The following is an 18,350-nucleotide window of genomic DNA, read 5'->3' as shown; positions in this document are numbered from 1 at the left end:
CATAGTGGGAAACAAAGGCACAGTTTCTTGGTATGCTGCCTCCTTGAGTTACTCCCGCATGTGTCCGGTCTGATGCGTCCACATGGCAGCTGCACACGATGACCTTCTCTCCCTCTCCTAGATCCTGCCAAAGGCGTGTCCACGAGCGAGCGCGCGTGTGTGAAATTATGCGTGAGTGATGTGTTCAAAACACACCACCCTCGACTGACCCGCCTACCGTCTAGGGACTTCAGGGAACAAGAGCCCTATAAAACTCAGACACGAGCGCTCCTGGTCAGACGGACAACCCTACGCTCCATCAAGCACCTCCACTTGGCTACTTATGGGCGGTCTCTCATCAACAGGCTCCCAACTCTATACCCCATTCGATGATGGGCCAGACAACCCCACATTTGAGCAGCTGGTTTGTGGATCTCCGGAAAGCTCCCCCCCCCCTCCCCTCGCCCAACACGATCAAACCTGAGATACTCATTTCGGGTCTCTCTTCCTCGGACCGGGTCCAGGACAAAGCGCAACATCCCACCTAAAGCCTTCCGGTAAGGCGTCGCTTCCACCTTGGAAGAGGAACCGGCGGACTTCCACTACATCTACATTGACAGGTCAGTGGTTCTTATCTCCTGTTAATCGGCATCTGCAGCTTTTTCAGCGTCCTCCATTGTGACCAACAGCCAAGCCAGGCTCCCATTTGCCACGAGCTCTACCACAACGAATCTAGCCGTCATCCATCTTTCCGCTGCCGTCCTCAAGGCCAATACTGCGGTGCGAGCCGCAGCCATCCTCACAAATTCGCAGGCGGCCTCCAGCTTCTCCAAAACTCATGGTGCCACCTCACGAATGTCTAGAAATCTGGCTGCTAGACCGGACCTGCTGTCCTCTAGGGGGTGTCGGCTCTGGTTGGGATGGATTCCCGACCACGCTGGAGAGTCGGCCAATGCCCTCGCGAAGGCCGCTCATGGGGTTCCTGTCCCATATTCTACCGACATGACTCCCCTGGATATGGCCAGGGGCATTTTCGACCGGCACTTCCAGCACCAGCACCCATACCACAAGTTAGCTGGAGACATCTCCCAAACCATTGCTGTTTAGGGACCTCATCCGAGAGATAGAGGTCTCCTAGCTTCGCTTCAGAGTCGGATGTTCTTGAACAGAGGCACGCCTTCACAGAACGCCTTCACAGAAACGCCCTGGCGTTCTCTGAATGTCACCGCTGCAGTCACCCAGACGAATCCATTGACCACCTCCTCTGACTGTCCTGCATATGTAGTCCAGTGAACCCTCCTGAAGGCGGCCTACCAGCAGCAAGGCCTTCCCGCGCAAAATGTGAGAGATCTTCTCTTCACTCACGGCCCCAAGACATCCAAGGCTTTCCGAGAAATCCTATAGTACCCCTCAAGACACCACCTTGGAGCCCTTACTCTAAACAAAAATCCCATGTGCAACTGTGGCTGCGCACGCGACTTTATTTACTTCTTCACCCCATCTCTTCTCGCCTTTTTATCTCTCCTATCTGCATGCCGGTAGGAATGCTGACATGGTATCAATCGTCAGGCACAGGCCCGCGCATTTTCCTCTTTCGTTCTTCGTTCACCCTCTCTCACACACACTCACATACCTAAGGAGTAGACAAAATTTCTCTTTCTTGTCAAAATGAAAAGTAAGTCATTTTTTCTTCTTCTGACCATCTCCAATTGTCATCACTCAGCGGCACTCCCGTCTTGGCTGGGACAGAGTTACTATACAGGCTTTGCCAGAGTTCCGCGTTCCTTTTCTTTCACCGCCAAGCAACCGTGTAGCGCCGTGAAGCCAACTCTACGGGCATCCCGACTGCATTGCATCATCCGTCGTGAGTATGGCGTGCCGCGCTGTGCGCGAGCTGTGGGGACGATGACTTATTTCGATTAAGATAGCTAGTGCGCCAGCTGTGGGGACGATGACTTATTTCGATTAAGATAGCCAAAACAATTCCTTCTCGACTGATTTCCAGTCTGGCTGATTGATTCCTGCAAAGAATATTTACGGCTTCACTGCACAACTTGGTTGCTTATACAGTACCTTCGCGCAACTCTGGCAAAACCTGTATAGTAACTCGGCTGGAATGATCGTTGTCTTGGCCGAGAATGCGTCAAGCGGCACCAGCTTCCCCCCCCCCCCCCCCTTCCCTAACACTGGTGGCGGCGGTGTATACGATCCACTTCTAACAGCGCCTAAGGGAGCAGCAGCCAATCGGCGCTTTGCAAATGCTGAGAGATGGTTTAATCATCCACATTACCTTAAGTGACTGAGCTTACTGATCCTGATATATTCAGCGAAACACCTGTGGGTGCTGGTGATGGCTTTTGCAAACCCTTTGTCAGCCACCATGTTAAAAATGCTACAATTATGGAGCGAACCCCACTACAAACTCTGCCCGATAATGCGGAAATACATTCACAGACAGCAGGTCTGATATGATTTTCTCAAGCTTAAGTCTCAAATCCTTCGAGGCTGGCATTTCTTGCGAGCTACGAAATACACACTTACTTAGTCGTGAGGCTGCGAAATGTGAGGTTCATGATAAATGAATCAGCCCTGACGAACCTTTACCGGATTATTTAACACCTAAACACTCGAGCTACAAATGCAAGCAAAGTGCATACAACGACGAGTATGGTTCCGTCGCGACCACCGCACTCGACCAAATTTAGTTTAGTCGTTCAGTAGTGTCCGACTCTTCGTGACCCTATGGACCATGTCACGCCACGCTTTCCGGTCTCTCACTATCTTCCTAACATCACATAACATCACCAAATACGTTGGCTTTAATAGGCGATACTGCTAGCCGCCGAGCCATCTCCTGGTTTCGCCTAAAGATCCAATCCCAATGAATGTACAAGTCCCACTGGCTTGTGGAAAGGTTGCATAGGTCAGACTGGCCGTTGTATTTATTACAGAATGCAAAAAGGTCGAATTTGCCCCCCCCCCCCCCCCCTCCACTGCTAAGAATGCAAGTGTGAGCCAATGCTGAGTGGTGCCTACAGGTAAAAGTCGTGATCAGGGGCAGGCGAAATTCCCAGAGGCTTTTTTTTTTTTTTTTTTCAAAAAGAAAGGCAGCAAATGCGCCAGCAACCGCTCAGCAGCTCTTCGAATAAATGAAATTTATTTATGAATTATGGTCTGTAAATAGATGTTCTGGTCCTGGATTATTCCTGTCATATCCAAGTAATAGGTGCCATTTGATGCGATGTTTCTCTTGCTCCCGCTTTGTTTATTTAGCTCTGCTGGTTTAAATTTGAATTGTTCGGACTGCTTTTGCTTTGACTGTCAGACACTGCTTTTGCTAAGAAATATTTTTTTTTTTTAAGATTTTTAAGAAGAGTTCATAGCTGATTAGCTTTATGTGCACGTGGACACAAAAGCTCAGAGATCGTGCGTGTGTCGCGACCTTGAGTGTGAATGTAGGTATATGGCACCTCTTTATAATAAATACATGGTGCGCTTGTATTGTCTCTCCCTTTGTGCTCTTGTCATTGCGACACCATTCCTTTGTATTTTGTGGCGTTATTATTTTTCCGAAGCCTTAGTGCCTCAGAACTCTTGTCGGTTTCAAGTTCCTGTGCAACATTCCATTCCCATGGTAATAACGTTTTCTACTCCTTTATAGTTTAACTCGTCCCATCATAAATACCCCCTCCCCCCCCCCCCCCCTTTTTTTTTAACAAGCATGCAGAAATTACAAATCGCGATAGCATGTGAGTATATAGGACAGCTGTAACGACACAGCTTACCGCCTTACCCGAAGCCTCCTGCTCCCAGCATTTTCATGTTCTTGAAATCCTGCATCCTTGGTATGTACAAAGAGAAAGGCTGCGGCTTGGGGAGTTGCATCTGTTTAGAAAGCGACAATACCGCAACCAAAAATTAGCTTTGGCCCTACGAATGTTCCCCAAAGGACTTCCTGTTTTCACACATACAGCCAGAGGGCTTACCGCGGTCGCAAGGAAACCGCAAGAAAAACGTGAACAAGAGGCGAGATGTTTCATCTACCGGATGGATACACGTAAGCAACCTTTGTGAGGGTAAAAATTTCTCCCCTCAAGACCGCAGCCCTCTTGTTCCAAATGGTAATTTTTGCTCGTCGATACGTAACTTCAGAGTTCATCAGGTTCACCCATCGAGCAAGAGCGATGGCGTTCAGATGCTGAACCAGGTAAAAGTCGAGCTTTACAGGCACGGTGGCAGCGTAATTACTATGGATTAGACATGAAGACGTCATCCGTGTGTTGCGCGATGTCAGCGCTCGTCAAAGAATTTCATGTAATCGAAATTATCCGGATCACTTCAATACCATGTCCCTCATCATAAGCCCAATTGTAAGTTCTGGAAATTAAACCTCACATTACGCTCAGATTAAAACTAAAACTTAATTAGAGAAGCACACGCCACGACATCGCTCTCTTATCATTACTTCACAATTATGTCCGCTTCAATGGAACATGCTCGCTTCACCTCGACGCTCCGTCCTCGCATGTCTAAACTTTTACGCAGCCACCTCACCTTGCACGAATCTGCGGTTACACAAAAGCTTAATATTGATCAGCCCTGTTTCAAGCCATCAGATACAAAAAAAGTCGTTTCCTTATCCGATTTCGATTCCTTCCATCGCCATCTCATCAAACATGCTACTGAAGCTGTCGCTTAACGTGGCTCCGTTCACGTCTTTTATTTTTTGTTTCCTTTGCTGCCACTGTGTAGTGCCATTTTCAAGCTATTTTGCACCTATATTTTTCTTTTATTCTTGACATTACCTTGTTCCTCTTATTTGTTCGTTGCATTTTGGTCAAAATATTCAAAATTTTGCCATAAAACGATTCTTTGATTGCACACTGATAACATGACCCCGCGCATTTTATTTCACTACTGCGGTCTAGCCTCCTCCACGCATTCTTTCTTCTTTTCTTTACCCGTGGTATGATCTATAGATATGTTTTGTAATTATGTATTATGCATTTCTCAATTTTCTATTGCTCCTTCTCATTTTGTTCATTTGCACTGTTCGAAATTTAACGCCGCTTTGCATAATGCTATACGGGCTTGTAAGATACTTCAAATAAAAATAAATGCCATACCGCCACTTCCAACAGGTGAAAATTTTCATTTATTGTCATGCTTGCTGTATGTGTTATCCTACATTTGCTATCTGCCTGATATCATCGCCACGATTTAAGGGCTGTTGAAGTGATTAAAGATAGTGAAACGTAAGAATACAGAAAGCTCCATTCATATATCGCGAAATGTTTGTCGCCGCCTTTTCTAATTCAGCGGAACGCCACCTATTGAACATGCCGCAAATATAGATAACGAGAGGTCGGCTACACCTGCGTTGTAAGTGAAATGAGGATTTATCTGGCATTACTTCCGTATTTTATCTGAAAAAATAACACACGTCCACTGTTTTCCTTGTTAGCCAGCTGTATAGTTACATCAGTTTTTTTCGTATGTTACATTTTACGCTAGAGCACTTCCGTAGCCTATAAAATTGTGAAATGATACAGCAAAATGGAAATGAACCACCCCTCTGCTGCCTTTTAGTACGAGCATATACTGTTTTATGCATAACTGTCGCAAATTTGCGGGGCTAGTACTTTTGCCGTAAGCAATTAAGGTCTCTGAAGTTTCAAATGTGTAAAAGAGCTGTTTCTTTCCCATTGAAGTTACACTAAATATGACGTAATTCGTGGCAGTTGGGATGGTATCCACTCGTTAGTGCAAAAAAGAATCTTAGTCATAACTATGCCCATTCCACATTCGCGTCTAGATTTTTAGTTCGCCCACTGATTTGTGCCTGTTAAGGCACCTCGGTGCCCGCGTCGGTGTTGAAAGTTTGTTCTGAAAAAAAAAAAAAAAAAAAAAAAAGATTTCGATGCCAGGAAGCAGTTCTGAACGTCATTCCTCATAGATGCGAAAGTTTTGCTTTCCGCAAATATACTTTGACGCTGCTGAATTCAGCACCCAGCACAAAAAGCGCTGGTCACAACCCCTGTTCTCTATCGCCTTTAACTGCTTCTGGTCGCTAACACAACTGCCAAAAAATAAACCAGTCTGACAAAATCTCAATCGTTTTAACGATAAAATTATGTCAGTATACTTCCAGTGCGAGACATGGGTGTATTAATAAAACTTCATTCATGACCTCCACCTCGTACTTCAATCTTGCAGAAAGTGGCCAGTTTTGGCGTTTTTTACCGTAGTCGCTGCCTCTGGGTGGGACGCGTGGCCTTAAAACGCAGCTCAAGCGCTTCTGGGAGCTTCTAAAATGATTTTCGTGCGTTTGTGTAAGTGTTACAGATAGCTATTAGTAAAGACGCGGTAGCATACATCTTACACTAGGCGGATGAGTGAAAACCTGCAGCGTACCTGTGAAGGTAGCGATACAAGCATAGATGCGAAAGCGGCAGACGAATTAGAAAAACATCCATCATTTAAACTTTCTATCGCTGAGTTTCTCGACTTACGCAATAGCATAACGTAAACGCAGTCAGCTTTTTCTTCGGAGATTTCGGAAAACCTTGTGCAATATGCCACCGCACTGCATTTCTACATGAATATGTTACAATACCGTAATGAACTAAGGAAATTTCATTCCAGAAGCGCCTAGGTTTTCCTGTTGCGAACGATGAAAACAGGTGTGGGAACATATATGTATTGAGGCAGGTGAACAGGTGGGAAGGGTTGCGGGTTCGCCGCAATAATTCGTCAGCATAGACGCGAAAACTTCCTCCAGAACAGAGGCTGACTGACCAGGTAAAGTAACGCATTGTTGTAGGCAGTAGGGCGTGTGATTCATGGTGTAAGATCTGCTCTCGTGACGATAGCCCGCCCGAATGCACGACCACATCTTGTCCTCGCACTTATTATCAATGCGAAAAGCCTAGTTCGGGACAAAACCTGTCCGTGCGCGGTACCCTCCACAATGTTGAAGTCGAGAACCTGACATTTACGCATTGCTATGCACTCTGACAGCACGAAACGTTAATAAACACGGCCTGAAACGCCACCGAAAACACGACACGACGCTTCACATCGACTGACACCGCGCATGTGCTGGGTAGTGCCCAACCGCGCCATACCCGCTCTCCGTAGATGTGAGCGGTGAGTGTCAACACTATATATTCTTACAACTAGGTGTGGGGCCAGCTGATTCGATCGCGACACCACGGTGCAGCCACTCTCTCTATCAGGGGGATCAGAGCAGAAGTTGACGCTTCGATCACAGTTCTCTGAGTGGGGTGTTTTCGCCCCTGATAGGCCACAGGGGGAGCTGAACATATGTAGGGAGGATCCGGCAAGTGCATGGTAACAGAAAAGGGCCCAGTCACCTTTGTGACTGTGCGAGTTCGTGTGTTCCGGCACTCGACGGCTACGTACAGCGTAAGGCCGGAACAGAACACGAACAGCGCCTGTGAAGAAAACAAAATATTTTGGCTGTGTGCTTTCAGCTGCATTGTACAACTAGACTGGTTCGTGTTGCCAGATAATGGCTCTGTGGAAGTACATAATCACAAACTGGCTGTCAAAAAATGTCTCGCAGCAAAGTAGGAGAGCAAGGCATATGTGGGTTCGCGTCTTATTCCGAACTGACTGCGCAAACAAGGTGTTGGATTTCCTTCTGATGTGCCTAAGGACATCGATTTGATATCCCTGCAATATCGAATTAGCGCAGTAGCCCCCCCCCCCCCCCCCAACTCTCCTTTTTTTTACCTCGCAGTGTCACAGGCAAATCCCAGGCATGGAGGACACGAACAATTTCTTTGTTATCTTACCTTAAGGCCATATATGAGGGCGGTAAAAAGAACTCGAGAGAGAGTACAGGATAGGCACTCCACTGAAGGCAAGTTCAGGAATTTTTTTTTTTTATCTATGCCATCACTGGCATAGTTTGAGCCACAGAAAGTTTTTTCTTCTTTTTTTTTTTTTTTTTGCTATAAGGTTTGTTTGCGTAAATCCAGTATCGGCGTGGACATATGACGCCACCCATGCTGCTTTCTCCAAAAACTTAAACTTTGTCTGCCGGCATCCGGAATTGGAAAAGCGTTCTTTTAGAAGCCATTTTAGTGGGAAACTTCGTTCTTTTACTTCCTAGAACTTATTCATTTGTTTACAAGTTTTTAAAACACCTGGCGCTTCTTTGTAGCTTCAAGTTATGAGCAGGGCAGCTGGCGTCGAGCTCTTGCCACTCGCGTTTGCTTCAGTCGCATGTTGTGCGTACCCGTTCCATCTTGGTGATGATTGCGTCTCCGATGGACATCCAGTCAGTGACAGGTACCTCGGCAATCTTCTCCAGGGACGAAGCCACCTCGCCCGTGATTATAATCAGCTTGCGCACAGTAACACCGAGAGTCTTGGCCACCTCCGGGTCCTTCTTGATGCACTTGCAAGGTATAGAGCGCCACGTGGTCTACTTACGGAAGCAAATTAGGCTCGTGAATCACTAGCCGTTAATGCTCTATATGCATACGATTGCAATGGGCTACTTAGATCCTAGTTTCTTTAAAAAGAGCGTCTTGCTTTCCAGCTTCCTTTCGACCTCTGCCTAGAAAAGCTGGCAGGAAACGAGGTGCCGCACCCGTTTTAAGCGTAGCTTGCAACTAGCGAAAGACCGTGTCCGCTGATCGGAATCTACGAGCTACAAAAATGTCATACGAGCAGCATGCGCTCACTAAGCGTGACGAGCCGCTTACGACGTTGTGCAGGCCGACCAGGTTCTCGACCATGTCACGTATGTCCTGGTAGGTGATGACTTGCTTGTTAAGCTTGAGCATGCACTCTTGAGCGTGGAGGACGACCTCTTCTTGGCAGAAGTGGGACAGCGGATCGCGCAGAAGTGACACCTTGCTCTCCCGCTTAATGAAGAACTCCAGCAGCACCGTCGCCGTCTTCGGGATCTGGAAAAAATGAAAGTTACGGCCATTCTAAAGAACATGGAGACGGAGAACCACAGACCTTCTGAAAATAATACTCTTGGACATTGCTGAATTTAAAATAAAAAAGTATAGGCATTACAGGGCTCGTTAAGTGAACGCGGCAAGCGACGTCGTGATCGTGGGCCTTTGCATGCACGAATCTCTATGTCTGCACAGACAGTCAACGTTGTCTGCGGCGTCACGTTGCAAGGAACAAAAATTTCAATCTTCTACCCTGGTGAATCTACTTTCTTGCCGTTAGTAGCAATGGTGAACGAAGGGTAACGGTAAGGATTTGAGAATACATTTTAAAACCAATTAAGTGCGGAGTACTTGTGGTTATGCCTCCGTTCCGTGGACACAGGTAACATTATTAGATTTTTGCAGAGACGGTGATCTGGCTAAAGGCACTTTTTCTGGCCATATCACCCCAGAATAACCAAGCTCCATTCCAAGAGGAACCATGGTGCCATCTGGGGAAAACCGGTGGGTACCCGGAAAATCTGGTGATTGCCACCATCACCATCCAAGTGCGAGGCGGATGCTTCGCATTCGAGAGACCTCTGAGGCACCGGCCCGGTGCTCAATTGATCGAATTGATCGGGTACACATCAGTTGATTTTTTTTTTTTTTTCACGCGGATACAATTCCCGGCCTGCTGCTATGTTTTCTTGGCCTGCATCTTGAAATCCAGCCAGTCCCAGTGACCATCGTACAAACGCAGTGTTTCATGCCTGTTTCTCTCAGTGGCTTACTGTGTGCTTCGGGATATCTTGTTAAACCGCCGGTTCGGTTCCCCAGTCAAAGGTAACTTGTGGGAAAAAGTAAAGTTAGCGTTTTTTCCAGCACCATCTCTTCGGCTTGTTGGGTGAAAATCAGCAGCAGAAGATCGCGTCTGGCGCGACTATTTCAAGAATACTGTAAGCTCTTTCATGAGTTCGGAGGAGATTGGCAGCAGCTCACAGCATTAAATCGCTTGAAGCCCTAGCCTAACTACAAGCAAGTGCGCAAGGTGTTCAGACGTCATAATGCTTCTGCTTCATGCAGCGTATGCACTGCGAGAGAGCGAAGGGTATAACTACTAATCTCTCCACGTATAAGTGTATATACCTACGACAATATCAGAATTAGACTCCTCTTGATAATTAACAATGAGCACCAAAACATCCAGCCAGTTGCGCTAGTTCGTTGTATTAGAAGAAAATTTATATTATAGCAATAAAAGTTGAAAGGAAAGTGACATAAAAGTGATCGACTACTTTCTTGTAATGGCAGTTACTTGTCAAAGGTTGCAATTGACCACTGTGATCGCTTACCATTAAGATAAAGTAATTGTAACTTAATAGGTCCCTTAATTTCTGTAACGTGTACAAGAATGCTCGTTACCGAAACAATTGTGAAATTTGCGAGCTTGAATCGCCTGTTGTTCGTGTCTCAATTATTCATTATCGCGAGCTCGTGAGGAATATCGGTATACCTCATCGGCGTCTGCAACATTGAGGCAGGCGATAGTTAGCGATCATTGCGTCACTGTACAGTCACGCGCTCACGTAGACACGGGTGGTTTTACCTGGAAACATTTGCAGCAAACGATTCCTTCGCGGCGCTTAGGTAAGAAAAAGTGCAAACACAAAAAGTCCCACTCCTCTTCGCTAGGCCGGCAGTGCTCGCCAACGCGGCGCAGCGCGTGTAAGCCGATAAGCCGCGACACGTGCATGCAAGCGCGTCGCCGATGACGCATTTCTGGCCAATGCATCCACACTGGTTTTCGGACGCTCGCAAGAACCGTAGGTATATGTATACGGGGTTTAACGTCCAAAGGGGGCTATGTGGGACGCTGTAGTGAAGAGCCCCGGATTAATTTCGACGACGTATAGTTCTTTAACGTGCACTGAGATCTTTCAGTGCACAGGCGCTTTGCATTTCGCCTGCATGCAAACGCGGTCGCAGTGGCCAGGATCGAACCCGCGCCCTCGGGGCACAGCAGTCGATTGAACGGCCTAACCCGTGAGCCCCTATTGCAGATTGGCGCACGGGAAAGTCGAGGAAAAATTATAATAATAATAGCGAATGCGTGGGCATGTCCCACACGGAGTGCTGCAGACGTCGCGGCGGCGACTCACATTTGGCAGACATCACTTTTTTTTTTTTTTTTTCGGAAAACCCCATTCGGAGCACTCCCAGATCGCAATATAAAAAACAAATTCACAGATGTTCACTGCGATCGGTGGGAGGGGTATGCGTTAGCTTTGCGGATCTGATTGCGATCTCTGTTGACGAACTGCAACTGACTCACATGAACAACATTTGTAACCTCGATTTGACAAGTAATTTTTCATCAAAATGTTATTTGAAGTCAGATGTCTACTGGCCATCAGTTGTCCTCTTCGTTAGTGATTCTGAGTTTCGTGCTCACTTACACCAACTAATACTAGCGCAACAGCCTCCACCCTCTTCTCCAATTTTCTTATTTCCATGACACGGTTGAGGTATCTACCGATACTTGAGACAGCAGTTTACTTCAGTTGCTTACAGATTCCTTTTTCACCCCTTTCCTCTTGACGCTGTTAAGGGTATTGCGACTTTCCTAAAGATCCTTTCAATTTTTAATATGCCATGCACCTGGCCGCGACATGAGACTTTTATCACCGGCTAAGTTTTGCTGAAATGGTGGAGATCAATGAACTTCATTTATTAACAATAATTATAAACATTTGCGAGAAAGGTCCTTAGATCAAAAGCCTTTTTCATTTACATGAAAGCGCAACATTATTAAACACATTCAATAAATCACTAGAATATATGGTATTTGGAGCTCAACACGCTGGTGGATGACATTCTGATTATGTTAAACACATATTGTCGCGAGACAATATACACCGCTGTTATACGAAAAGGTTATCTATTAGATGGCACACTTGAGACAAGGCTGAATATTAGTGTTGAAGCTAGAATGCTCAGGCAGCAATTATTAAATATTGACTTGTAGCTTTAATATATATTCCACAACTGTGAAAAAAAAAATTTCCACAAAACTGCGTTTATTTTTGGCGTGAACTTCAAGAACCATATTATATTAATTTTCCGCTGCCTGTCCAGTAAAAATACGCTCCAGCTAACAGAACTTTGCAGTAGAACAACTTGATTTGGGCCAACTACTAATTTTATACATTGCACCAAAATTATTTTATAAATAAGAGCCCATCAATAACCGAGAAATAAGACTTGTTTATGCGCCCATCACAGAGAGTATACCAAGTGTTTCAGCGAAATGTTTCGAAAATTCGTAAAGGTAGGGAGTCCAAAGTCATTGGTCGAAGCCGCCGTGATGCTTACTAGGAGTTGGTATAGTGCACAAAACTGAGTCATTACAAGATTTACAAAAAAAAAAAAAAAGAAAGAGCCGTTTTCTAAATCCCCGCCACGCAAGAAAATCATCGCTTTTTTCACTTGAGAAGCGAACTTGCCCCTTAATATACTGCCTCTTTAAATAATAAAAAAAAAAAGTATTGGTTGTTTGTAGTGATTTAAACGTCTAATAATTAAGCCCCTAGCGTACCTAAGGCCGTATTCCGAGTTGCGTCGTTTTCAGAAATGTAATTCTCACCCTCATCTGGTTGGTGGAAACGCAGGATCCGGAAGTGGTGGCCATCGAACTGACATCCGGTTCCGCTGTTTCCATGAACCAATCAACGCGACCCGAAGTGAGGCCGAAAATGACATTTTTGAAAGCGGCGCAGACTCGGAACACGGGCCTTGATGTCCGCCTTGCTGAGCCAGCCCTCTGCCATGTACCATCTAATCTACCATTGAGGTAGATCTCACGGTTTTTAAAATACAAATCTGTCATGAGTAAACAAAGTGTAGCCGATATAACCTCGCGATGTGTATTACGTACATTTATGTAATTATACCTGCTAAGTACTGTAATCCCGTCGTTCACTCGTACTAATAGCCACAGAAAATAGCAGTTCCAAGAACAACCGAAGTAACTGAGCACATTACAATGGCAGTAGCGTCCAGCGCCTGTGCATAGTTCAGAGTCTTCTCCGCGACGTCCACAACGTTGGAGCCCACAACTTGACTAGCAGATGGATGCCATTGCAAAGGTTGCGTCACAGTTTTGATACGAAATCAAGAGCGAATTTTCTCCGACAGTTTTTTTTATTTATTTATTTATTTTCCACTTCTGGGTTACGGCAACGGCGACGCCTTTTCGACCTCACGATCTGCACACGCTTCGCGTAAAATCAAGAAAGCAAGCACCAGCGCATTAAGCCCTGCCCACTGCGCCGCGAAGATGATTGACGGCGCCTTATGAAATAAACATTTTATAGCGCGACATGTGTCGCAGAAACGTGCGCTGGCGAAGAAATGAGTCGTTGCGCAAGCAGTTTGTCGCTCACTCTGGGAAAGAGTGTCACCAGCATCCTTGCCGACTGTTTCCTCTTCTCCATCGCTGAAAAAAAAAAAAAAAAAGAAATCGCTTTTATTTGTCGCATCGCATTTCTTATCCGCCATCCCGCAAACATTAGCGAAACACTTTCAATGCTCTCAGCTGCAGTACAGGTTTTCTGGGCAATACGCATACCAAACAGAATGCACGCAAGGAACGTGACTCGTTTCCTTTATCTCAAGAGCCCCATAAAATAGGCAGTACATAAGCATTCTTTTTTTTTCTTTGAGCAGAAACAAAACCCGATCGCAGAAACCAGTGCAGCATCGTAGCATATAACTTTGAAAGACACCTGAAATACGTACCCCTATTCTAGCATTACTGAACAAATAACTATGTGAAAATAGTTTGAACGACGGTTATTGCCGCACATAAGCTCGCTTGATTGCAAGCGCCGCTCGTAAAGAAGAAAATGCGATTTCGCGCCATTAAAAGTTAAAAAAAAAAAAAAGAAGTTAAGAAACTCCAAATATGTACGACCACAAGCACCAAAAAAACTTTTCCTCGTTAAATACACTGGGTTTTGCCCCATTACACAGCTGTCCCATGCGCGCCACTGCTGTGTTGTTTTGGGGCTAATTTTATCCACAACCCGAACTGGGGTTTGATGCTCGCCTTCTAACTTATTGCCGCGGGCATCCCCACCAAACTGGTAGGATAACTTTTGCGGAGATAGCTAGTCGGAGAGGCTTTGCATAGTTTACCCCGCAGCCCTCTTCTTTCGATGCGTACGCAGTACTCTCGCAAGTGGCTACTCGATTGCGTCATATCTCGTGCCAGTGACGTAGCCAGATATTTTTTCCCGGCTTGAGGGAGGAGGGGGGGGGGGGGGGGGGGTTGTTACTGGAGGGATGCGTAATTTTTTAAACGTTCCTGGAGTGTACACGAATTCAACTGTTCTAACACAGGCGTTACCAGGTGCAGTTTGTTATTTACTTCGATGTCTACAATTTTTATTTAATAAAGCATGTTTACGTTTCCTTTTTCTTTGTCGTGATAATCTAAAGCAGCCCACACAACTGCTCTCACACGTTGCCTTTAATTTCAATGTGACTTTGGAATCCAGCAGGATTATACTTTCTGCCCTTGAGCTGTGACCGTTGTTATATTGTATACGATGACCTCTAGTAGCTTTTGACAGCATAGTTAGGGTAAAGGGCAATGAATGCTTTTAAAGAGCTTGCGTTTAATATTAGGCTCGCGATGCGATCTTTTATTATTTTCTCTACCGCGACAGATATCGCGAGACAACCAGAAGTGAAGATGGATGTGTGCTATAAGGAAGTCATACTTTCTCCCGTCTTCCTGATAGCATTGCGCTTCCGACGTAAGCAGCTGTTTTCGAGTCGTCGGTATAAAAGTCCGTGAAGCTGCTATACTTTTCTTCGTGTTCAAGGAATTCTGAATTGGTACGTGCCGTTGCATGTTATGTTTTGCGAAACTTTGTAAGTGTAAGATCACCGATTTTAGAGAAATTGTACCACGGAGAGAGTGAGGTCTTTGGGCAATGTCAGGTAATGCCTCCACTGTGCTCTCTGTATGCTTCGGCGGATGACAATAGCTGGTGCACAGTTCGACTTGATTGCTTCTTCGCATGTGCCCAAACGCAGCGTAGGCAGCACGCTCGTGAAAGGGCCGTTTTTCCGCGCTTCGCTCGGGGTTGCGGCATGGCGTGCTCAGTCAACGCGCTAACGCATTACTGTTTTCTTATCGTGGCGACATTTCCCTTTCACAAGCCCGCTATGTCCAGGCGACGATGAGAAATACGCGAAAAAGCAGCCATATTGAACTGCAAGCCAGCTATCATCAGCCTTGTGGGTTAACAGCGCAAGCAACGTGACGGGAACACAGGAGAAGAGGACGACACAACAGCGCTCGTAGGTGCCATCCTCTTCTCCTGTGTTCCCGTCACGTTGTTTGCGCTGTTAACCAATAATGAATCACCAACAAGCCCAATCTGCTGTTCTGCCTTTCGTCAGCCACCGCAAACATAGAGAAACTTATTGTCTTATACATAGAGCCTTCTCGAACCCGGCAGTTATAGCTTCCTGGCACTGGCGTCAGTCCAAGCCACGCTGTCGATCACCCGTGTTACGTCTAAGGGCGGCTGTACGTGCATCTAACTGAGCTTCTCCGGATTCCAAATAATTTATTCGAGCCAAACTTCAAGGTGTTTGATTCACGACTTGAGCAGCACAGTGCCAGAGCACACAAGAGCTCACTGCGCGAATGTCATTCACTGTGAGCACCAGCTTTGTTGGCCGCAAAAAAAAAAAAAAAAAAAATCCCACTTCTCTTTTTCCTCCAGCTCTTGACTCTCCGTATATGCCTCCACTACTCTGTGTCCTTGAACAACTTGGTAATCTGTAAAGCATTTACGTGCGAAGGGCAAAACAAGTTTGCGTACGAAGTAATTCGAGGTATTCTATTTCTCTTGCGCTCCCGGCCACGAATAAATATCATCCGGAATGAACTGCTGCCCTCTCTTACTGCTGACGCTCAAAGGACGTCACAATGCCTCGGGACTAAGTACCGCTTTCTTCTTTCACACCCTTTTACACTGCGCACCTCTCTCAAGTCCTTCAGGTAACAATGAGTGAGACAACGAGTGTGCCCCCGGCATCATGCTCTCACTAAATTCTCTACTAAGAAAAAGGAACACACTAAAATTGTACGCCAATTTAAAAATGGCTGGCTGACTCTATTTGTCTTCGTGCCTCAGGTCGCGTGCTTTTAGCATCTTACAAGTTCTTACTTGTCATGCCTTACATCATTCAGAGTAAATCAAGCGTGCTGTGTATTTTGCATGGGCAGCAACGTCTCGTGTTATTATTTTACAGTCTTACACGAGAATGTGTGATTACCAGAACTAGTTTTAAATAAATTGATTCTAATTATTAATTATTAATATGCTAGGCGTCTTGCCGGCCTGAGGCACGAGATGACCACTTCAACCGGACCCTACAAGAGAGTGCGAAAGGGCTCACCTGTCTTCGCCTGCGATTTCTTCGGCGGGCTTGTATTCGGCATGTGGCCCCCTACGGGCACGGGACCTGGGGCGCCCGGCGGGGACATCATCTCTGCGATTAAGCAATTTCGTGGCTTTGGCTACACTCGCACGTTCCTCTATTCAGGGAGTGAGTTGTGACGACTTTATTTATCCCAAAAAGGAACGAGGCAGTGGATTAGGGAGGAAGGTCCTGTGCTTGGTAGACATCCGCTATCATCTGAGCGCAATGAAGGCTCTTGTCGTAGATATCGGGCGCTGGGCTGCGCAGGGCAGCTGCCTCCCGCGGCTCCTTTGAATGAGTATTAAGAGATTTTGGTAGAGAAGGAGAGGGGGGGGGGGGGGGGGGGGGGGTAGTGGAGTGTGCCTTGAAAACCGCTACAGCATGAAGCTGCAGTGGCTTTCAAGTCATGAACCAACTCACCCCACAGGCCGTCATTCTAAAGTGCAATGTGTCATGTGTCTCTAATGAGGCTGAAGCGCGCAGCCTCTGCGCTTTATGAGTTAGCGCACCAGCGTGTTGCAAAAACCAGTATACAGGGTATTTCAGGTAAGATTTTAAATAATTTTAAAAATCGTGAGCCCAAAATACAAAAACAAATATTTTCGGAAACAATTGTCTGCCGCGCCGGACACACTATGCTGCAAAACTTCTCTAATTATACAGGTAATCAACTAAAACTCACTAAATAAATGTTTAATTCCTGGATCCGGGTGATCCGTCCTAACGAGGAGTTCGAAGTCGTGAACAGGATGGTGTCATTTCAATTTTTGAAACGAAGTAAAACTAATCTTATAAATCCCTCCACGTTTCCCGTACGCTTTACCTGGCGTGTGGCGCTTTGTACAGGGATACACCTTACAACCTCTGGAAGAGGATTTCTATAGGCGCGCGAACATCGCGGTCCTAAGCACTGGTGGCGGCGGAAGAAAGCGCCATTGAGGGAGCCCAAACGAAGAACGCAGTACGAAAGGCGGGCTGGATCACATGCTGAATGAACTGCGGCAGCAGCCAGCACCTTTCAGTTGTGCATGCGGACATTGTCTTTAGCAAAACATTTATCGCCAATGATATGCAAATTATGGTTTGCTTTCTGCGTTGATCTATATATATATATATATATATATATATATATATATATATATATATATATATATATATATATATATATATATATATATATATATATATATATATATGAGCAAGCAATGTCAAGAGAAAAAAGTGTGCGGCGTGGCTCAAACCTCCTCTGTTGTCCTCGTGCGACATGACGAAAGGCGCCAGTCCGGGCGTGGGGTTCTGCCAGGTTCGCGGAGCTCGAGCCTTCGCCGACAGATAGAAGGTGCGCTTCTGTCGGGTGGGGTTCCTGAGTGAGGAGGGCCAGCAGTAAACGAAAAGCGCTGTCCGCTCGTCCGCTGGCGTTTCGCACAAGGAAGGTAGCAGCGGCACCAAGGCATACACTCGGCTCGATGTCACCGTGTGCCTTATCTTCTTCGTCATCGCACGCACGTCGGTCAGTTGAGGGAGCGGTAGCGTGGCATCTGACATTAAACTGAAGCCTGGAAAAGTAAAGGCCTGTGGCCACCAATGGATGGCGCTCTCTGCACTCCCGTTTCGTCATAACTGCGTGTACCGTACTCTCTTCATTTTAGGGGTTCTGTGCGCTAGCTCCGCGTAATTTCGTTTCCTCAACGGTAGGGTCCCGCAACTTCTTTCTCCTTATTGGTTGTCTCTCGGCCAGTTTTTTTGTTTGTTTGTTTTCTTCTTTTTTTTTCGAAACATTTGTTACAAGGCCTAAGTTGAGAAAGGGGGAATGGGATGCAGGGGATAGAAAGTTAAAAGAAGGAGTGAAGTCCAGTTGCGCTTAGGTATTCGCAGAGGTTGGTGGTGTAGCGATTGTCCATTGCCCACTCCTCGTAATCTCAATCGCGGTTCCACCGCAGGCCC

The 18,350-nt window shown here is 46.1% G+C and overlaps 1 protein-coding gene across 1 annotated transcript in view; it reads right to left on the bottom strand.

Moving 5' to 3' along the window:
* The window catches only part of LOC146202440 (uncharacterized), a 73,891-nt gene extending 60,495 nt beyond the window's left edge, over positions 1-13,396 (bottom strand). The window contains exons 1-4 of the mRNA XM_084601249.1: positions 13,346-13,396; positions 8,718-8,921; positions 8,246-8,407; positions 3,773-3,864 (exon numbers count right to left, since the gene is read on the bottom strand). Of these exons, the coding sequence (XP_084457375.1) occupies positions 3,773-3,864; positions 8,246-8,407; positions 8,718-8,921; positions 13,346-13,396 (509 nt within the window). The remainder of the gene's footprint in view (positions 1-3,772; positions 3,865-8,245; positions 8,408-8,717; positions 8,922-13,345) is intronic.
* Between the last annotated feature and the right edge of the window lie 4,954 nt (positions 13,397-18,350).

This window comes from Amblyomma maculatum, chromosome 1 (assembly GCF_055883805.1).
Source record: "Amblyomma maculatum isolate TAMU_Amacu chromosome 1, ASM5588380v1, whole genome shotgun sequence".
Taxonomy (NCBI): domain Eukaryota; kingdom Metazoa; phylum Arthropoda; class Arachnida; order Ixodida; family Ixodidae; genus Amblyomma; species Amblyomma maculatum.
This window is presented reverse-complemented; position numbering and strand designations above follow the sequence as displayed.